This window comes from Anarrhichthys ocellatus, unplaced genomic scaffold, assembly GCF_004355925.1.
Source record: "Anarrhichthys ocellatus isolate YVR2014 unplaced genomic scaffold, GSC_Weel_1.0 scaffold83, whole genome shotgun sequence".
Classification (NCBI taxonomy): domain Eukaryota; kingdom Metazoa; phylum Chordata; class Actinopteri; order Perciformes; family Anarhichadidae; genus Anarrhichthys; species Anarrhichthys ocellatus.
Window position 1 is genome coordinate 940,986 of NW_022280113.1, and position 23,020 is coordinate 964,005.

Below are 23,020 nucleotides of genomic sequence, written 5' to 3' on the forward strand. Positions count from 1 at the left end.
TTCGTCTCCCTCTGTTTCACGCTTTGTCTTCACATAACACTGTGGGTGGTGCAGGAGCAGAATCTGGAGTTTCTCCGGGCCCCCTTTGTCAGGAATCTGTCCGCTTTTGGGCTGTAGGAAATTCACCTCACTGAGGGAATACTGGATAAGTGGGAGAAGGACCCGTATTACTGTTACTATTACTATTCAGCAAATGTATTGTTTTTTTGTTTAGCATCGAAAAACTAAATATGGGTTTTGGATATCCGTTGTTCTTTTGTATGAAAACTTACCTCTCCCTCCAATTCACTTTCATCATGTGAAATCTTTGCCTGTGGCTACATCCTGGTTCAAGGCTAAAAATCCTCTTATACTCTCATTGATGAAACCATGTGACTGAACTAATGTAAACACAACCTGAAGGAGACTGTAATGTCTTTGACTGTGTAGCTATAAAGAAAATCTAATCACGACAGAGAGTTCTGGGAATCCCCTCTCATATGTATAAGCCAAAGAGGTTGAAATCAAGCACCTTGATGGACGTCTTGCGTCACAATCGTGAGTAGTGGGGGGGGGGGGGTCCCGCTGGACCACCCGGGCTTGAGGAGCAGAGGATGAATACATAACCTTCTGAGCCTCCTCAGATGGTATTCAAACAGCTGGAATATCACCTAATATGGGATTGCAAAACAGATGAGGGGATTTTATCAGAACATCGAACAATATTTGCCACCCCACTAATACTGCACCAGATTAATATATAACATTTTTTAATTACTAAATAATAATAATAATTATTACTATTATTATCATGGTTATTATTATGATTATTGTTATTATATTATTATTATTATCGTCATTAATAGTAGCAGAAGTTGTTAAGCGGTAATGGTTGGGTTATAATATGTTTATTCAAGGGACAGGAGAAGTAAAAAAAGGATGAAGACGGAAAAATGGGAAATTTGATTAATCAAGGAGAATAAAAAAAAAACAGAAAAGAGAAAGAAGAATGAGGAGATGGAGGGGGAGAATAATACAATATGCTGCGGGTAAAAAAAAAAGGAAGAAGATGACTTTTAGGCTCTATTAAGACATGAAAGTTCATTTTGAAATAATATATATGTGGAACAAGTGTTCACAAGTGTGTGTGTGTGTGTGTGTGTGTGTGTGTGTGTGTGTGTGTGTGTGTGTGTGTGTGATAGCAGGGGGTGTTGGGCTGACAGCTGTGAGGCAGGTGCCTTGTTGCGCCTAAATCGAACGAAGAGGAGGAGGAGGGGGGCGTATTTTTTTGGAGGGGGTAAATGGAGAGCGTGAGGGGAAATAGAGTGGATATTAATTTGTCTCCCGCAAGCAGGGCTCTCCCCCTCTCGGCCACACGGAGGGCTGGAATGCATGGAGAATACCTCCGATGGTGTGGCCCAGACAAAACACACATTGTGCTGGTAGGTCACGGATGGTGTGAGTCGCCACTCCCACGGGCCGTGACAGAGACGTCTGCAGCGGCAGCGAAATGTGGAGGAGATTAACCGCTGATGACCTGTGATGGCCGCAACCCGGGCCTGTCAGGATAGGAAGATGTGAAAGTGACTAATGATGATGATGATGAGGAGGAGGAGAATCGGAGTGATGACGATGAGGCACTTAAGGGTAACGGAGTTCAGTCTTATTATGTGTGTGTGTCTTGTTCGAGGCTGGAAGTGATCAGAATCTGTGGCGGACCCCTCCTTGGATTCTTTGGACGTGAGTCTCGCTTCACACACCCTGTTCAGTACTCGTCGACTCCACCGCGCTTCACAGTCCTGTCAACGTGAGATCTTATCACGGCGCTTAATTGTGGAAGAAATAATGGGAGAAAAAAAATGTCTGCAATACGCAGGGCCAAAAATAGAACAGGACAGTATCAAATTCTCACCATCGATATCAAACCTTTGCACGCAATTTACATCTTGTTGCCCAGAACAGTTATTTTAATGACATGACGAACCTTGGCAGGGTTCTTTCCTCTCTCCGTGTCCCCATTGACTCATGTGAACCTCGTCAGCTGCAGTAACAGAGGACGAATCAACTCATCAGAACTGATTGCACGCCACCACTCCAATCAGGTCAGGACCTCTAACAGCCTCTTCGCTGGCTGTTGTCTGCCCCGAAGACAAACCGTCTTTTACTCTCTACGATACAATGAGGGGGGGAAAAAGAAGCGGGGGACTCCTTCTCTTTTCTCTCCTCGTCTTTGCTGGACGGGATCCAAACTCACGGCTCTTGTGTGAGCGGAGGAGGACAGAGCAGAGGCAGCACACTGGGCTCAGTAATCTAATTACATGCTTTATTTGCCGCAATTTGTTTCTCAATCAGTCTGGTTGAGGGAGAAAGCCCCCCTCCTGGGCCGTCAATTACACCTCCTTGTCTCGCCGCTGTGGTACCGCTGATGCCGCCCTGCCTCTGTGGCCACGTTATCACTGAGTATATAGACATGTATCCAGAGTGTTTCTAGATCAAGTTGATATAGAATGGCCGTTCACACCTGGCTTTGGCTTCGAGAGACCTCTTGAGATCAGATTTCACTCGCCTTGGTACATTTGATATTATCTGTGCAACAACAAAATACGTATTAGTACTCAGCCATACCGCTGCAGAGGTGGGGATGGTTGTTTTGAAACATGGAACTTCAACGCCTTTTCTTGGTCGGAAAATCAACCGTATTCGAGGTGTGTTGTGGACGTAGAAATAAAATAGGAGTGGAACGGACAATCCCATTCAAATCAACATAGCAGGATGGCCAGAGCGGCGGCCATTTTCATGTGTACTGTTGTCATTGTGATTGGTTGCAGTGGGCTAACTTCCGTACAAACCTGAGAGAGCCTGAGAAAATGAGTACAATCAACTAAATGCTCGATCCACACACTCTTGTCAAAGCGCGAGAAAGCACATTGCTATATCGCCAGAGAAGTGACAACTTTGTTTCATTTTCTGTAAACCGTGTAGCATTAAATCGTGCTGGAATAGAGCTAGCTAACTAGCAGACAGCTGGCCAGTTAGCGAGCTTGCTAATTCCACCATACTTTAATGCTGTGCTGGTTACAGACAATGGGCTGACCGGCGGCCTGGTGGCACGCGGCAGGGTCCAACGGTCCCACAGCCTCACTCCACGACGATGTGACCGCTCTCTTCCCGGCGAGCTGCGTCAAGACTGACATGTGGTGTCACCATAACACCATTTTTCTCAACAAAAAAGATGGATATCGGGGAGTGTGATTTAAACAAGTGTGATTTCTTTTCCATGTTTGCTTCGCACATGGGCTTCAATCAGCCACTTCCGTTGTCCTTCATTTTAATGTAGCCATTGTGTTTTGTTTGTGAATATTTTTAGTTCCTCCAATTATAAACTAAGTTGCAGTGGGTACACAAAAGCATACACTACCAATGTTATATTTTGGGGCATGTTTTTTTTTTTCCTAGCTAACACTGGCTGCTGAACCAAACCCAGGCCTGGTTTGGCTTCCATTGCCACCGTAAAGCTTTGGCTCAAACACACAGAACTGTACAGTGCAGTGTTCTGTCTTAAAGCAGCTTTAGTAAGAAGCATCCCAAATGAAAACGATTAGCTTAAAGGGTTGTACAGCACTTTGATGGAAGGGGCAAAGGTCCACCTCTCAGTTACGCTCTTCTCAGTGCCTCTGAAAGGCAGGAGACAAAGCGCTGTAGTAACTACATCTACTCAGAACACCCAAAGCACATTTTAGCTCAGTGCTACAGGACTGCTCCCACTTCCCCTGCTTGTAACGCGCACACAAAGGGAACATTTGTCCTCACGGTAGGGGACTGCCTGGCCCTAAATGGGGATCTCGGGGTGCTCTCAGCGGGGCCCGGAGCTGTGTCTCAGGGGTCCACTAATGGGGAACGAAAGGCTATCAAAGGGAAGTATCATGATGGCATCAAGGGGGGTTATGAGAAAACAAAGCTTGCTTTCCACAGCTCCCCCTTCCATCATTTACATGGTAATCAGGTGCAGCTCATATAGACTCCTCTGTTTCATTTACTCTGCCTATTTTTCGTTACTCTCTATTTACTAACAACCAGCTTGTGAGGCAACCAAATTTGGAATTTTTGCTGATTTGGGAATTTTACTTAAAAGCCCTGGTCCTCCTTCTCATCTTCTTCTTCCCATCCCCCCTGATAAACTTCACTCCTGTCTTTGTTTTTTTTTGTGTGTGGGGAGGGGGGGTTTGTCAACCTCTCCACCCCTTCGCTCTCCACCAGTATCCATTCTCCCTCCTCCCTCCCTGCATTTTTCCTCGTGGTGGTGTTCCCCGGGCAACCTCATTGAAACGGAGCATAAAGGAGAGTGAAGGCATGGGGCAAAGATCTGCTCACAACAATGAAGTTTGTTCATATTCAGGCCGCCTGACAGCTCCGGTCCTTCCTCCGACCATCACTCTCCTCCACTACTGCTCGCTGTCCATCCACCTCTTCCTCCCTCCTTTCTTGCACTACGCTCATTACAACTTGCAGCACTGAAGTGTAAACCAAATCGGTATACTCTGGATCCAATTAATGCCCTGCTGGGAGAGCGCTAAAGGAGCAGAAAAGAAAGGAAAACAAGTTGTTTTTTCTTTCTTATGATATGGCCTCACATCCCGCACTGTATGTGGCTGTCAACATGACAGCAACGCAGGGAGCAATCGCTTGCAGCTATATACGCTCTGGGTTGCTGGTGCAAAGTGGAGGGAGGCCGATACTGTTGCCTCCTTCACCTCCAGGTAATCAATCATAAAAGGTACAGCATATGTATATCCTTATGGATCCATATGGACAAGGAGCAGGGTTGGTTCTGCAATGCACACTTCTGATAATTCAAAACAACCAATGGGAGATCCAGTACGGTATGAGTTCCCTTACCGATGAGATTTCTTTCAAACATCATCTAGCTCTAATAACTCTAACTCTAGCCCATAGAAGTTGTTTTGTTTTGAGGTTGTTATCCAGATGACAAATCGAGCTGAAATACACTTTAAGCACTCGGCTGCCTCGGAGAGCGTGCACATACACATACGAGTGAGCCATGAGGAGATTCGGGTGGCCCCTCTGCCTGCGTGAGGTATTTATTTATTCACGGCTCCAGAGTGGACGCCTCCGCCCTCCCACCCAAAAAAAAAAAAAGGGGGTCCTCTGCCTAACGCTTCATGGATGGCTACTTTTCCCTTTCTGACCTCCCTTTGTGTGGCATTGACCCCCTTTCACACCCCCCACCTTCTACTCCTTCAAATAGCTGCCAGCCCTCAGCTCCCCCCCCCCCCCTCAACCCCCTCACGTCCACACTGCAATAAATGCAAAAGCTTGACGTGGTCCTCGGTGGGGCCTTGATGTCATCCAAGGGGTTATTTTTTTTCCGGGAGGTCGGGGGCTGAGGTGACAAGCGAGGTGAGATTTCGAAGTGAGGTGGTGGTGTGTGTGTGTGTGGGGGGGGGGTGCCTGCTCCGGGCCTGACTCTCATTCCCACACACTTGACGGGGAGTGAGTAGGTGGATGGCAGCGGGGTTCTTCCTCCTAAACCGCTGCTGGTACCTCCAGCTCCGTTCAGAGGTCCTCGCCATCACACATGGAGGTTGGTCAGAAGGTTAAAGTGCCTCCACTACGAACAGAACACACAACACACCTTCCATGATACAAGCAGTGGCATCAAAACTGCAGTCCTGTCCTTGTTCTTTAAAGTTATTTTAAGGGAACCTTACTTTCTCTTTCTTTGTTTCTTTTTTAAGACGGCCTTTTGGTCCACAACCAGAAATTTCCACACTTTCCATACCTGTAAATGTAGGTCCAACAGAGGAAAATATTTCTTACATTTCAATCTAGTGGAAATTATAAAGTTAATCATGGATTAGTGCTCATTAAAACTAAAATATAATAATATAATTCACACTGTAAACATTTTAATTCATATTGAAGGGGATATTTACCAGATTTTGTTTTTGACATGTAGATCATTTGTGGTGAATGTAATACATTTGCGTATTATAATAATAATTAATAACAATAATAATAATAATTTAAAATATTTAAATATTATTGTATGACTGACATTATTAAATTTAATTTTTAACAGATTTTTCTTTTCAATCCAATTTCTTTGTTTGTAATAAACATTTCATTTTTATTTCATCAAGTTTTTGACCAAATTGTATTCGACAATTTAATTACGTTAATAGGCCCCCCCCCCCTTATGTTCTGAAAATTGCTTATTGTGAGATTGTTTTATCACCCCCCCCAACAATAAATTCTTAACGTATTCACAAAACGCTCGCCCTCCATTACTAAATAAAATACCATTGTTTGTTTCCCCCCCTCCAGCCTCCTCACCGTATTTTCTCCCCTCTTGTTCTTGCAGACTGTGACTCTTACTGCAAAGCGTCTAAAGGCAAACTGAAGATCAACATGAAGAAGTACTGCAAGAAAGATTACGGTAAATCAACAAACCATTTCATGACTTGGATTAACGTTGACTTCTACAGGAAAGCTTTAAAACAGGTGGTCTGATGGAAGAAACACCCCGTTTCCTTTTTCACTGAGGCTTGGCTCAGGATAAAAGCATTTTTAAAAAGTTTCTTACTCTGCAGGAACAAATAGTGTGTGTCCGGCTTCTTTGGGAGGCAGCAGAACCACTGAGCACTGTTTGGGATACGCACTGGGCCCAGAATACCTCCCATCCCGTACATCCCAGTCCAGCACGCTGCTGGGGAGCTGCTGCAGTTTACAGGGGAGGCATTTTCACTGATGGCTTACTTCAGCTTTCTGAGGACAGAGACAAAGGATCAAACGGACGACAGCAGATCTTCAAGGAGGAAGAGAGCAGCGGACAAACAAAAAGAGAGAAAGGGCAGGATGAAGAATTAGGCAGAGGTGTGTGTGTGTGGGGGGGGTTGTCTCCCCGAGCGGGCATTTAAGACCCGAGGGGATAAAGCAAAGACAGTGTGACGGACAGTGGGCGCTCTCTCCAAGAGATCCTCATTAAGGCAGCCCACTTCCCCCACGGCCGACGCCATTCCCGCTGCATTCCTGTGGCCGCCCGTCCGCCACGCCATTCAAGGTGTGGATAAGATGTATGACCTCTCCCCTCTTCCCCCTCCCTCCGTCCCCTCCCTCGATTGAAGTCAGCCCGCTGAACCGGTCAAGCAAGCAGCGGCATCCTGCGGCATACCTCGGCAGCTTGACAGACAGGGCCCCGGGGGCTTTGTCCCGCAGGGATTTAGAGGAGTTAGGGGGGGGGCGGGGGGTCAGCTTATAGACACCTCCTCTTCCACCAGTGCCTACCTTGTCCGCTGATGTCGTGAGAAGAGCCTCGCCTTTGAAGCCTCCGTCCGTTCATCCACGAACGTGTCGGCTCAGGCCGGCCTCATCCAGCGTTCGTAGCAATTCCCACATCAAATAATGCGCCGTAATTTGTAGATATCCCACAAAACTAATCGTGTGTTATCCAAGTAATGATGGACGAGGAAGTATAAAGACATAGTGAGCGGGTGGGAGGGGAGGTCGATGGCTCCAACAAACAGCAATCTCTCAGCCAGGAGACCGTTGTTTGTTGCCCCGAGCGTAACGAGAAGTCAGCGTTGATGTTTTGGTCACGTAACTTGCGAACTCCGTAGTTATCTCAACCCAAACGACGATCTATGCCTAAACCTAACTAAGTGTCCTGTGAAGAAGTTTATTGTGAAAAGGCCGAATGCATGTAATAAGCGGAAATTGACACGTGTTTTCGTAGGAAAACGCACGAAAAATGAGGAGGGACTTTTCGTAGGATGTGGTATGTATGAGAGTACGTGGGTCAGCTGCATGGCGGTTTGCTTTTCTTTGGTTGGCCCAAAAAGCAACGTCATCAGCCTTTTCAATATCAGGTTGTTTAAATCTAGAAGTTGTAAATGACAAATTCATTTTGTCAGTAGGCTATTTACACTTGCATGATAACGGCAGGCAGCATTGATTCGAGGACGGAGTGGTAAAGAGAGACATCAGGATGTCCTGCTGGAGAAACCACTCATCGCGTTGCCGGAGCCAGTAGAGCTTCCCAGCTGGTTTGGCATGTGTTGTGTGTGAAGTGTAGGGGACCTGCTGGTGCTGATTGGTGGGATAATACCAAGCAAAATACAGTCGGAAGGTCCTCTTGTGCACCAACATTTATCAGTGAGGATGCAGGATATTTTTTATATAAGTATTTACATAAAACAAATGTGATGTATTCATATAGGAAAGAGCAACAGATAATTAGTCCATTTCTGAATCAGGTTATTGTTAAAACAACATCACAAAGGCGATCTTTGTAGGTAAGAACCATTAGCTTGCGGCAGCATGTTCAAAGATTCGTAACCGACCAGAACAAGATCCCTGTACAGTATTTACCACACACGAGCGAAGCGAAGCGGATGGAAAAGTCAAACACAATGTTAATCTACAGGAGCAGCTGAGAGAGAGCCACGGCTTTGGACCGTTTTGAAAAGATCAGCAGGGGAGCGGGGCTCCATGCTGCGTAGGGAAACACCGCCACAAGCTTCTGCGGTCGACATACAGCCGCACATAAAGAATCGCAGGAGGGAGCGGGGCGCAGGGAGGGGGTGGAGATGTCTGATGAACAGAAACATCACGGGTAGAACTACTCCGGGTATTTCAATGAGCTGCGATTGTTGACTAAACACAAACAAGAGGGACCAGCACCTGGTGGCAGCCGGTAGGTGCAAGGTGGTGCCGAGGTCACCGTCGGGTCGCCCCAGACCAGTCTCTGTTGACATGGGGCCTCGGGGGACATAGTGTACAACTGGGGTGAAAAAGATCTACAAACAAAGGGAGGTGGTACGTTGGGTGCCCCCCTGGTTCAGGAAGTAAAAGTCCCATTCGCTATCTGCATTGGCGATAAGACTCACAGTTGGAGCTATTCAACTGCTTGGATGGACGATGAGCAACTGTTAGAAAATACTTGGTTTTTTGATTCCAAAAAAAGGCTGACAAGGCTGGAAGCATGATTTCCCATGGTGCACTTTGGGGAGAAAAAAACATATCACATAGGTAAAAAAAAAAGAATCTGTTATTTGCACTGCTGGTGGTGGTCGGCGGATACTAACGATTTGGTTGTTAAGAAAAATGACAAACCTATCTGCAGCTGAAATGGCTCATGGGTAGTGTAGTATTTTGAACTGTGCGACTTGACAAACTGATTGACTGTTATCTCAATGTGCTTTCGAGAATTTAAACATATTGACCCTGGAATGCGCAATCTAGAATCAGATGTGTTGTCTTTTCCCCAAGTCAATAAAGTTTTATATCCAGTCAGATTGTACGGAAGTCTATGAGAAAATGACTTCTCACTTGATTTACTACCTCAGTTAACATTCTAAACATGAGTTTATGGTCTCAATTACTAGTTTCTTCGATAAAGCATGATGTTCATTTAGTAAATTATGGTCCATTTAGAGTAAAATATACCATAAAGCAGGGTATGCTTTAGGGCGGGACTACCTTGTGATTGACAGGTCGCTACCACGGAGTTGTCCGATCTGGGAGTTGTCTGTGTTTTCCTCTTACAACTTTAACCTTTCTACAGTGTGTTTTCACTTCATGAAAATGAATCCTCTTATTCAGCGCTCGGCTAACGGCCAAAAAGCCAAAATAACAACGGCCAAAAACCAAGATGGCGACGGCCAAAATGCCAAACTCAACGAACCAATGGGTAACGTCACGGTGACTACCTCCACTTCTTATATACAGTCTGTGCTCCCAAGATGGTGAGCCAACACGTGCAGGATATATCTCTTAATACTGCCACGGTGTTCGGCTCCATCAGCTCGACACTGAAAGTGAAACCAGTGACCCTGTAGCACATTTCAAAAGCTTTCCCGTGAGTACAGGAGAAGTATAATGGAAGTTAATAGAGATCTGGTCAATGTCAAACATATTGATACATGCTGGGTTAAGTTCCTCTCTTTCCCTCCCTCCCTCTCTCCGAGGACCATACCGGTTGATTCATCATGTGATATCACTGAGTGTCTTTCCGGCTCACGTCTCTAAGAGCCCTACCCTGTCTCCTAATCACATTTCAAATCACACTGCTCCGTCAGTAGTAATGGACACAATGCACGCGGGGCTGTATATTATAGCTGGACCATTGACCAGCCTTTTCCACCAAGGATGAAAACAGTATTCATACCACAAGTCTAGTTTATTGGGATTTACAAGCACATGATTTCACAAAGGTTTATCTGTGTTTATCACGTCTCTTATTTCTCAGGTCATTAATGTTATCAGCAGCTCATACTAACGAGATGTCAAAAATGATGACGAATGAGTGCTGGATGTTTATTTTATCAATTCTAATAATGGCATCTGTATTTTGTGTTTCACAATGAAAGCACTGTAAAAGCCCCTTGATTATCAGAAGAATATCCAACCTGTAGGGATGCCCCGATCCAAAATGACTCCTCCTTCATATATTTATCAGGTGATAATGTGTCATATCATTTGTCCAACCCGATTTCACTCCGCAGCTGTCCAGGTGCACATCCTGAAGGCGGACAAGGACGGCGAGTGGTGGAAGTTCACCGTCAACATCATCTCCGTCTACAAGCAGGGCGAGAGCCGCATCCGCCGCGGCGACCAGTTCCTGTGGGTCCGGGCCAAGGACGTGGCCTGCAAGTGTCCCAAGATCAAGCCCGGGAAGAAGTACCTGCTGCTGGGGAACGACGAGGACTCCCCCGGCCAGAGCGGAGTGGTGGCGGACAAAGGCAGCCTGGTTATCCAGTGGAGGGACACGTGGGCACGCAGGCTCAGGAAGTTCCAGCAGCGCGAGAAGAAAGGCAAGTGCAAGAAGCCATAAGCGGGAAAAAAAGATGGAGAAGATGCCGGAGAGGGAGAGGAATTCAAGAGAAAAGCTGAGCGGGTGATTAAAAAAATGATAAAAATAAAAAAAAAAAGAGAGGCAGACGGAGGACCGAGGACAGACAAAAGACTGTTTATGTCGCTGCTTTTTTCGTGTAGAAGCATGAAGAGAATTATTTAGGATGATTTGTTTTTTTCTAGTGGACTTTTGCTGAAGGAGCTCACCTCGCAGATTTGGCTTCATGGTTTATTTTACTTTGCCGAATTTGCACCTATTACCAGCATATAAAGTCATTTGTGTTTGTTTTCCCTTTTTTTTTTATCTCAGTATGAAACCATTATATTTTATGTTTAAATTTGTATGGACATTTCCTGCTGGTGCAAAAATGAAAAAAAAAAAAACGCCACTTAATAATTACCACTGCAACTTTCTGCCTCTGCATGGTTTTCTTGTTGTATTCTTAGCGAAGAAGCGAGCTTGTTTCATCAAAAGTCTTCACTGATCTGATTGAGGGGTAATAATATTTCTCTGTTAAGAATTGTGTCATAAAAAAAACAAACTGTTTGTAAAGCCACAGAAATGCATTATACATTAGATTCCCTTTCTCCCCGTTGTACAAATTGAGGTACGTCTGCAACTCAAGAAACAAGAAATCTGTAGTCCAATTTTTTTTTTTTTTTGCTGTCAGTACTTTTACAAATTCAGAACGTGCAAGTGACCGAAGAGGAACAAGGATAAAACACAGTATCGGCATATTTTTACTCCCCCCGTTGCCCCCTTCACATTTCACTGGTTACATGTTGGTGGTTCAGTATTTGTACAAACCTGCATGTGAATGCATCTCTTTTGAGACTGTAATGTTCAATTCACTACTTGGTGCTTTTACATAATGACCAGAGATATTCACAAAATCAGGAGTTGTTCTTGGGTAAAATATTTTTTTTGTTTGTTTTAACTCATTACATGCGTTTAGTGACAATAGGGACACAGTTTCCACAATGTAGTTCATTGTGCAAAGTGAATGCAACATTACAGTTGTGCCGATGAAAGCGCTGCATGTTGTCGGATTATACTGGGTAAAATCTCAGATTGAACTCGATCGATGCAGGAAGTAGAAAGCAATGAGAACGGGCATAAAGAAAGGAGAACAATGCCCTTACCTCATGCAGTGCAGACATTAATCCTAGGAAAATAAAAACTGAAGTGCAAACTGCACCTTGGAAAAAAAAAGAAAAAGAAAAGTGATCAACAATTCTGGATTCTGGATTCTGAGTGCGGATGAAAACCTTTACAGTCCAACACTCTCCTTTGCAAACACAATGCACGACTGTACATTCACTGTGCGACCAGTCAGACGCCGCAGTCTCCCATTGGCCTGTCACTTTAAATTCTCTTCACTTCGACACTTGCACAGGGAGGAACGGGGTGAATTGCAATCACTTGACGCCGCTTGATTTCGAGCCACATCGCTCGTGTGTGCAGTTGGGTTTGGATCCCTCTGAGGAATGCGTGGGTAAAAAAAACAGTGTGTCTGAAGTATCATAAACTGGATTTCCTTTCAGTCCATCCCAAAACAAAATTGAGCAACATTTTTTTAATGTTGCCCAAAGTGTTTGTTGGATCAGAAAATCACATTTAGCACCTTTTAATCTGTTCCAAAGTAACTGTAAAAAAAAATTTAAAAAAAAAAAAAGTAAAGGGGGGGGGGTTGTGGGGGGGGTGTTTGAGATCTTTTCAAGACACGTGGTTTTAATTTTATAGATTTATACTTCCTGTTTAAAATGGTAACAATTTCTTATTCCAATATCTCACTCAAATGCCTCCTAGATGGCTTTTTAAACCACGAGAAATCAAAATCACCTGGATTCAACTGTAAAATAAAAAGAACAGATGCCCTTACTGCTAAAGTACGTCTCAGTACTTACATTAAGGGTTTGATGGAGTGGTTCTTTTCAACCGATTGTGTTTGTACTGACGACAACACACTCACACATACTACATACATATCTACATGTTCCTGCCTTTCATTGTTAATCCTACAACGTAACATTACGTGTTTGTTTCTTTCTGTAACCTGTAATCCCACCTCTCTGGTCTCTGTGGCCTCATGCTGTACATTTTACATCCGTCTCCTGGGGCGATGGTTTTGACAAGCTTCCTGATGAAACGCTTCACACATACCTGTCAAAGCATTGCTTTGTGTTCATACTATGAAATTGTAAATGTTTAGTTGTCACCATTGCCATTTTTGTGTTTTTTTTTGCAATGTTTTACAATGCGTACTAATATATTATGGTTATTATATATGAATATATTTAATGACACAAGACATTGTGGATTTTATTGTCTTTTTCAACCTTTTTTTTTTTTTTTTTTTTTTCCTTGCTTGTTTGTGGTTGTTTAGATCGTTGCCACTAAAGAAGGAAATAATAACTACTGAACACACCAACCTGGTAGAACTACATTCAGATTTTCAGTTGAAATAAACTCTTGTTACATTAAAAAAAACATTTGCCTCTGTTGAGTGGAATGATTACGTTTTATTTATCGAGATGTTAAGTTATTCCAAAAGGCACATAGTTGACTTTCCTCCATTTACTAGTTGCCTATTCATAATATCACAAGTACAGTGGGAAAAAATATTATGCAGATTTCTCAATGGAAATATGGGTAGTGTGGAACTAGTATGTTCAGCTAAATGTCATGTAACAAAACACCGCGATCCTCCAGAGCGAGCCCTGAGCTTTAACACGGACAGACAGGAGTCTGGGGACTATTAAGTGGAAATGCAATTTATTAGAAATGACAAGGCGGGTTGATGTACAAGCAAGGAAAAGCAGCCATGTTAGCTACACAGCCGAGCCGACTGTTTCGGCTGAAAGCTATTTTATAAACGTTATAAAATCCCAAGACAAATGATAACATTACAGCTGCTACAGTAATGCATGGGTACATACGAGTGAGCGTGAAGGTTGCAAAGATTGCACTGTCCGTCAGTGTGAGCCTCGGGCCCGGATCCGCAGACAGAGAAAAGCTCCCGCTGCCTGCAGGACGTCCCACTGCTGGGTCAACAGTCGCCACAGAAATATCTTACAAACCCCGAAATAATTTAACTGTTTGATACATTGCGAATTTAATAAGACAGACACTTCAACAACTGATAAATAGAACAAGTATATATTCTATTTATTTTTTTTAAAGTCTTCTTTTCACATTGGCTTGGTTGGGCCTTTGTCTCCATATGAATCTGATGACAGTGTTTATATGACTACATGTGTGTGCCGTAGATGCAAAAAGGTTTCAAACGGTCGTCGTAGGAGTCGTTGAGCGCAGGTCGTCGTCAGCTACACGGGCCACGCGGCGATCACTACGATGGCTATGAGGAGCAGCACGATCACCACCAGCATCCCTGAAGGAGGGAACATGAGAGGAAAAAGGACATCAGATGGCAAAGGCCAAACCAGCAGAACAAACAATGAACTGATCCTGCCAACAAAGTAATTGTATCCAAAGCTCGATACAGCTCACTCTTCTGTGCAACAGAGCTACATTGTTGTCATTGTGTCACACTTTTGCACGGGGTGACATGTTCATTCAATACTACGAACGCGGTAACTGTTCTCTGTCAACACGCACTCGAGCAGACGTTCCTACAGACGGGGGTCGGGATTTTATTTGGGTCGCCAAAATAAATTTGCAGAATTTCTTCCATTTTCTTTAACGTTTAAATCTGCCACACGAGCCACACTAGGAAGCCTGACTGTTCGCGTTGCTCTTGTAATTGTAGCCTATTTATAAGATATACTAGCAACTCCGTTTGTTTGACCGTTGAGAGGAGATGAAAAAGTGAATTCCATCAAAACGCATGTAAATGGTCTCATTTATAAAGTATTAATTATTTACATGCTTTCAATAACACGTGCCTAAAACAAAGTTGTGATTCATCAAACGCATATCTCTTCTAAATGGCTGGTTCTCCTATTCAAGATAATATGAGGTGATGTGGAAATGGCATTAAGAATTGGTCAGGATGTCCATTTATAGTTTGTGAATTGGGTCACGAGGTTTGTCATTCTTAAAAATTGGGCCCCCAGAATATAAGTTTGGGAAACTCTGCCCGAGAGCACCAAATGTGTATTAATCTGCAGCTGAAAATAGTCCCAAACATACAATACAAAATACACTACCTACTCATGTTTGAGTGTCATTTGCAAAAAAACGCAGCACTTAACTGTTTAAGAAAGATAACTCACCATTTAAAAACAACAATAAATAAACATTGTGACTATTTAAATGAGGTCACTATTCAAACAAAAGTATTTTATCTTACATTTACTTTACCCCTTAGTGATGAAACCTTTGCAGTGCAACAAATCCCCTCTAACTTGTCGCAGATTCAAACGTCGAGCAGCTGAGGAACTCCACACATGATGTGAGAGGGATCTCAGAGAGGAGGGGAATGCAGCACTCAGGGGAACACACTTGGAAGAGGTAAGAAGCCGACATACCTCACCACTCGTTTCGAAAATCCTTGATCTAACGCAAGTCCCAAGTGCGTATGCCCTCGCAGCATGTCACCATTCTTCTCCTGATGACTTAATGCAATTTACATGCGTTCAACAGCCACACAAAAAATAAAAAAAAAAGCTTCATTGCCACAGATTGCACACTGTGACAGGCATATGTTTCTGATTCCGCCATGTGAGGATCATCATTGTTTTTCACTGATACCATGGAAGCAGAGAAGAAATGTGCAAAAGCTCACTCACACTTCATCAAAGTGCTTTACCCCCAGGCCTTGAAAATATTACACGTTTTATTATAGCCACCACCCAAAAAAATATAAAAACGTTTCTGTTGTAAAATCCACTACAGGTGGAATTTCCATTCTTTGTAAAAAAAAAAAAAAAGTTCTTGTGAGAACTGGACAATAAAATTTTATGGAATGTTGCCAACTTGGAAGGGAAGCTAGAGTCCGACCGACAAAACGCTGGGCCGGTATTTTGGCCAACATTAGTCATATCAGTATCTCAGAGGCCAATACGCAACAAGTAACTATAGAGAAATGCCAAAGGTTTAGAATTAGTGTCTCTACAAGAGAGACGTTTGACAAATGTTTGTCTTCAAGGAAATCAAAATCAGCGAATATATTGGAGCCAGATTATTTCCAACTCTTGAATATCAACATCTGTATCGGCCTTTAAAAAATAAAAATAAAAAATCCAGTGTTGGTCGGACTTTTACTGAATCTTAAAACAGGAGTAGCTATGGAAACCCAACTCTAAAAGCTCTTTGGTAACATCTGTCATGGCGATAACACCACAGCGTTGGGAACTTAAAGAGTGGTCGGTCAAATATATTAAAATCTGACATCAGGTTTCTCGGGGATATAAAAGAGAAGTGATGGTGGGTGGCTTCTATCATGCGCTTCATAAACACGTGAATGTCTTTAGGATGTGGTGTGTAGTGTATTACATATATTCTTTCATCTATACCACACACACATTAGATATGGAGAACTTTCTTTGAGGGTGCGGTCACCCCACCACCCCCTTTCGTTCCATCCAGAGATGCTCGGCGGTGAAGATTTCAAACAAACAACTGCTTCTCCGGCTGCTCCGACGGTCCCCTTCACTCAACTCGTCCATTGTTTTTTAGCACGGGGCTGGTATTTTCCCCAGCCCTTCACTTTGGGTTTACATTTCTCTCATTCTTTGGCCCCTCTCCTCCCGCGTTCCCCCTGCGCGGCCTAATTGGACGTCTTTCCCACAGGGAGAGAGACGGCCCGAGATATAAGCCATGCTGAACTAATTGCTCGCGGTGGTAGTGGCAGGCGGCGGCGGCGGTGTGGCGGTCTGATGAAATGCAAGGCTGACGCTGGTTTCTCTGCCAGCAGTCGGGGGTTTGCGGCTGTAAGGGGTCCAGATGTCTTTGACTCATTGTGCCATTCCTTTGTTTCGTTTAGGTATTTATGGCGGATAGACTCTTTCTGTGCATAGTTAATTCTTTGTGTGTTTCCACTTGAGGGGAAGGTGTTCGTATTAAAGGTCCGCGGGACATGCGTGTTAGAAGCCATCACTGGTCCAGACAGGACCTCTCCTCCTGATCACTTACACATGTGAGAGTAAAATAAATGTCAAAGTAGAAACACACGCTGGGATAGTTTTTTCGTGATGGCTTTTTAAAAGCCTCATGCTTAAAGCAAATACACACACACAACACACATTCCCAGCAATTATCTTTGTTTGGGTGTAAACGACACCCAGTCCGTGTTGGATTCAGACATCAGAATTTCATTCAGCCCGGACCAACATCTGTCAGCGACTCCGTTTGACGATACCATAGCAACAATAGCAATAAAGGCTGTGTAACACACGCATATGTTAGTGTGGTGCGAGGCTCTCACACCCTCCTAATGTCATGCAACAGTCAGTCATAAAGCCCCGTTAGACACCCGCGCTGACCCTCGCCCTCCCGCTCCCCTTGGACCAGCCCCGTCTGCCTCAGTGACTAAACAAGCTACTCCTGACCCCCAAGGAGGCCTCCGGAGACTAATGACAATAATGGCGTTTGCTTGCCAAATAGATTAGGGCTCTGGTGTGACACTGATGCTGAGGGAGATAGTCGGTGTCTGCTGATAGACTGACCACCCAGGAGCTTTGGGAGGCCCGAGTCTGGGTTCATCCCATCTTGGCAATTTTTTCAGACGCAATCGGTGAGACAACTGGCAGAGAGAAAGAATAATTTGTGAGAGCTCTGGACGGGCTGAGACAACCCCCGAAACGTCCCCTCGCTGCTCCCCCCCCGTGGCCCCCTGCTTATGGTTCAAAGATCTTTTTGGACCACAAAAGGCCAGGGTGACCTTTAGAGGAAAAAAAGGGAATTGTTTTGTGTTAACAAGGTCAGTGTGATGCTCATCATTTTTCTCAGCGCGCAATAGAGGAGGACAAAAACTTGACTTCAAGTGTTAGATACACATCTAAAACATATGTATATCAGAAGTGTTTCTAATCTAACAGAAATAGTGTGTTGGGACTTTCACAGCTGTAGTTGAGTTCTTTTGGTCTGGAGGAAACAATGATAAATATGTAATAAACATGAAATTATACGGACTGACCGAAACTAACGAGAAACTTGTTAATCGGACCGTTTTGGAGATTGCCATCCTGCATCATGTGAGGAAATTAAATTCCAGCGACTGAAGTTTATGCAGCATTTTAATGCTTCTGATGTGCATGTTTATGTTCTTTGATTAATAGCTGATTATGCGTATCTTTAAACCGCAAATCGTGCACGTTATGATGAATAACGGTAGAAACAGTGCTGTTCAAAAGACGCTTTCTGCGCTTCCAGATGCCAACGTCGAGAAGTGCATGGACACATACGTGAAGCGGATTGCAAAAATTGCATATCTGCTACCACGAAAACCTGTGGTTGGTTGGTTTTTCTTTTACACCCCAAACAAACTGCACCAGAGTCCACTTTTTCAGGCGGCCTCCTCTCTGTTTCGGTCCTCACCGGGGTTTGATTGACAGCAAATCAAACATTTGACCCGATGATGACGGTTGATGAAACATTAGGGGATCACCTGTGTGATTCCACTTCGTCCTCAGGGGGACATCAATGAATGTTTAAAATATTTATAGATTTCTAAAGGCAGGTTTACTTTGACTTGCCACTCGCTAAGAAGAATCTCATTAGCAGGATGTACTACTTCAAGCAAGCCTTCCATCAACCATGTGAAACATATTCAATTGCCATTTCTAGTTTCCAACTGTTTACCGTGTCAGGACAAAAGGAGGAACAAGAGCTGGAAAGAAAGATCTAGCCGATTAAAGTTTTAAAAGTTGGACCTCCCTAGTGACCAAAATGAGTGTTTCCTTGACAACTCCCGACTATTTACATGCTCTTCTTCCAATGCTGTCAAATGCTGCCCCTCACCCACAGTCTCTTTCGGCGTCCCCTCTAGTCCGAACAGTACCAACCTACTTGAGATGCGAGCCACCTGCGGGATTGACGGCGATGCAGAAGTGCCCCCTTAACACACTGAGGATTAGCTCTGCTGAGAAGGGCTGCTCAAGCACCGATGTTGCCGGATGGTGATGCCTAAGCTCTGGGGGAACTCACACACCACTCTCCAAAGAGACCCTTTGGTCCCGTGGACTAATCTGCCACACTAATCCAACCAAACTCAAAGCCTCCACTCCTCAATTCCCACCAACATCATCTAAAACAAGTGGTAATGACTCTGTGAATCAGGCTTAGCTTGGCTAAGTGACAGCATTGGACCAGCGGTATAAAAGGGAAAAAATAAGTTATTTAAGGATGGGCATTGTTTGCAAATCTATGCTACAACTGCCAATTCTGAGTTTCAGCACCAATACAATCATTCTATCCACTTACTTACATAATATAATTGTATTTCTCTTACCAAATCCCTTTTATAAGTTCAACAAAATAACAGAATTCACAAAAGTGTTTAGTTTAGTGTTTTTAGTTTTAATGAAATACAGTTTACAATTAGTAAACTGATTTGAATAAGTCAAATTAGTAAGGTTGTTGTTTTGCATCGGTCTCATTTTGTAAAAAAAAAAAAAAACCTTTGTTCCTATTGCAGAGTGTAAAATAATGACGGGTTTCAACTGCTTTAAAGTGTTTCAATAAAGTCTAAATCGTGTGTACATTTAGGGAGACGGATGTCTCCGCAGGGCCGTGCTGTGGAAGAATCCAGTATGTTTCAACACAATGGATGTTTCACAACACTACGGGCACCAGACATGCACAGTATGCCACAACAACCATGCTCGAGCAGCATGTGGGTCCTTCCCTCTTTTTTTAGTGAGATGACCCGTCCCACAGCTCGGCTTTCAGCTGCTTCTTGCAGATCTCTGGTGCCTGCGTTCAAAACTGTTTTTCCCCCCCAATAACTGAGTGCAAACGTCTGATGATCTCTATTGATAATCCTACAGTCAAGAACATATTTCTTGGAACGTCTCCAGCTCTTAGGCTGCAAAACAAAGATGCCTTTTTTTTTAACAACGAGGCGGCCACCAATAGTTATGTTAAGCATGCTCCCGCCTGTCAGAGCCAGACGTTTCTAGCTTTACAAGGACTCGGCTGAGACATAACACCCAAACGGCGGCTTTGGATGAGAGGTGGTTTCAAAAATAAATAAAGCCTTAAAGCTAAGGAATTATAAACACGCTTCCATGGAGAGAGGGAGGGAGAGAGAGGGAAAGCCCTCCAAACAATTTGTGGCATGTGGTATTTTCAATTCTTTCTCTGCTTGACACAAAGACGAGTGTCAAACAACTGAGGAGACGAACAGGGGGATGACAGAGAGGAATGGAGGGGAGAAAGAAAAAAAAAAAAGAAAGAGAGCGTTGAGGTGAGAGTGAAGAAGACCATGGGGGAATTTTCCATTCATAGAGAAGACACACACACACACACACACACACTTTCCAGTGCACTCCAAAAAATATGCACCGTGCGCCGTATGCGATGCATATGAACATGCAGATGCACACAGGAAAACACACACACACACACACACTTGGATATTCTTCAGCCTGGAACGGAGGAGAGGGAGGAGGGAGTTGGGGTGGCGAAAAGAACAAGATAAACAAATGGAAAGACGGAAAGAAAAGAGTCCTGATTCTAACACAATATGAGCTCTGGGATCTTCAAACAAACTCGCGCTCGGGCACCATGGGGACGCGGCGGACAGAAGGAGGCATCCTGAAGGGCTGACCTCCCTTCTGCCCGCTCTGCTTCCGTCTGCGACCGCCCGTTCACCAGGTCTCCCAGCGTGCAACAATGCAGCCCTTTGCCATAGAAAGGCTGTTTGGCGTTTGACTGGGTAAACTGAAGCCCTCGCATTCCACGGATCGGTTTCAGCCAGCTGACACACCTCTCATGGCAGCCGCTCTCCTCTGAAAAAGCATTACCCACTGAGAAAAACAAAAAAACAATCTTTATGTAAGTGGCGAAACAAAAGTTAAACAGAGCGAAGCGGACCCGAGATAATTGAGAGGGGAGGGCCGTGCGTTCACAAGGCCTCTCGTTGAACAACTCGTCAAAATCCGGAGTTGAGACTAAAATCAGAGTCATAAGTGCGGCAAAAAACGCCTCCAGCGAGCCTTCACCACCCACATCATCTGTGCCCAGAGGGCTTTTCAATATCAGCATCATATTTGCTGCACCATTGAGGCCAACATTGCTCAATTCCTGAATGCTAAAGATGAAAAATGTCAGATGATATTACGTCTAAGGGAAGTGTTATTCTTTTGTCCAACTCTACGTCTCACACCAGGCGGAGTCGTGTCCTCTATAAATGCTATAGTCTGTTAGACATCTGCTCTGTGAACGGCGTGAAGGGAAAAGAAACAGGGGAAACCTGATGCTCAGTACTCGTCCATATAAGTAAACAGATTAATTGTGATTTGTTTGAAGGACACAGATACCAGGCCTGCTTTGGACCAAGATGCTCCACAGTAAAGGCTCACCACAGGAGGCCGACTTTGTCTCCACAAGCTTCACCCTTCGTGTCTCGTTACGAATCCTGTCGTCCGTCTTGTCCACAAGATGCGAGATGTCGTCAATGATTTCTGAGAGACGGAGACAGAGAAAGAAAAAAAGAGAGGAGAAAAGGTCAATAAAGGACATTTTGGCTTCGTATTATGTTGCTATCTGCAATTTTTAAGACTTCACAATGTTTTTTTTCCCCCCTTCATTTTATTGCATAAAAGACCTCCCAATATGTTTAGTGCAATAAAAGAAATTACCCGAAATGAAAAAGTGACAGGTTCTAAAGGGAGTTGACATCAGAGCAGTCAACAACTTCAAAAAGGCAGAGGCTGCCAACGCGCAGACATGAGTGGTGGTGATGGAGGGAGTGGGCTGTGTGAAAGCGCTCCTCGCGCTTTCAAACGGTTTCACTACTTCCTGAATCCATTCTGGATTCAATCAGGCACTCATTGTTTATGAGTTTTAAAGACGTAAGCCCGGGCTTCGGGGACTATGCCTGGGCGTCCAAAGAAAGAGAGCGTGGGTTTTGTGTGCGTGTGTGTTTGGCTGTGCGGCTCGGGTCCCTTCAGTAGGAGTTCCTGACTTGAAGGTCGTCCAGATGGAAGCCTGTGTGATTTGTCAGAGTCAGCCGCAGTGTTGACACGGCGCCTCCAGAGGGTCCGACCCAACAACAAAAACAGATAACTGTCCAATTCCTTTTCACGAATATTCAGACACTGTGCCTTTAAATGAGCCGAACAGTTGTGGAATCACAACTATACAATATAAAGACTATTTCACAGTTTTAAACATTCAAAATGTGTCCCGGTTTACTTCCGGTTGCGGTGTATGCGATTGACATCAGCTGACAGGAAGTAAACATGGACCCAAGCTGTTGGTTAGCGATGCAATTCTGTTGAAACCCGCTAAAACGGAGCGTCTCAGACAGAGGGTGAATACCGGTATATTCAGACAGACAGTATTGGAAAAATAAAGAATTTTAATGAACATTAAAGCATGTAAACACGTTCTAGTAGAAGTTTTATTGCATTAATGAAATAGAATTGCCCTTTCAACTTAAACCTCTGTATATAGAGATCTAGATAAGTCCTCTCCAGTAGCCTTCTAAATTAAAAAAAGACAAAAAGAATACGTGGCTGAACTATAAAGAAACCAGTAAAACAGAAACCAAGGTCGAGTTGAAGAAAGGGAAGGTCTTCACAGCCTCTGATGAATGGAAGTTTTACAGGAATGGGAAGCTCGACTCATCCTCAAACCACTGTTCAGTGCCAAGTTAGACTGTCCCTTCTGGGGAGGAAACGACATTTTATTGCTGTTGCTGCAGCAATATGGAAAATTAGTACACAGTCGGTGCGTTCTAAGCTTTTTTTTTTTTTTTTTCAAACCGTGACCAAATTCCCACAGGTGAGCGCTCAGGGTCATCTGCAGCATTTGTCTTCGTGAGCGCACTTGTCTGAAGCTCTAGTTGCCTTTCAACTGGATTGGTGAGAGAACACGTTTTCATCAACTAGGAGCAATCACAGCTTGACGGGACTGTCTGCGTTTTCGCTGACATCGGATAATTAAGGTGCACCGATAATTCGAGGAAGGAAAAGTAAAAAGCATGACAGTGTGGAGGGCCAGAGCGTGAAGGGGGGGGGGGGGGGGGGGGGGGGGGGG

The 23,020-nt window shown here is 44.2% G+C and overlaps 2 protein-coding genes across 4 annotated transcripts in view; one reads left to right on the forward strand and one right to left on the reverse strand.

Moving 5' to 3' along the window:
• Positions 1–12,511, forward strand: part of ntn1a (netrin 1a) — a 59,271-nt gene extending 46,760 nt beyond the window's left edge. For all 3 annotated transcript variants that reach the window (XM_031874647.1, XM_031874646.1, XM_031874648.1), the window contains exons 6-7: positions 6,362–6,436; positions 10,503–12,511. In XM_031874647.1, coding sequence (XP_031730507.1) covers positions 6,362–6,436; positions 10,503–10,831 — 404 coding nt within the window. In that variant the 3' untranslated portion in view covers positions 10,832–12,511. The remainder of the gene's footprint in view (positions 1–6,361; positions 6,437–10,502) is intronic.
• A 655-nt stretch (positions 12,512–13,166) lies between these two features.
• The window catches only part of stx8 (syntaxin 8), a 42,046-nt gene continuing 32,192 nt past the window's right edge, over positions 13,167–23,020 (reverse strand). Inside the window, exons 7-8 of the mRNA XM_031874649.1 lie at positions 21,340–21,441; positions 13,167–14,243 (exon numbers count right to left, since the gene is read on the reverse strand). Coding sequence (XP_031730509.1) covers positions 14,179–14,243; positions 21,340–21,441 — 167 coding nt within the window. The 3' untranslated portion in view covers positions 13,167–14,178. The remainder of the gene's footprint in view (positions 14,244–21,339; positions 21,442–23,020) is intronic.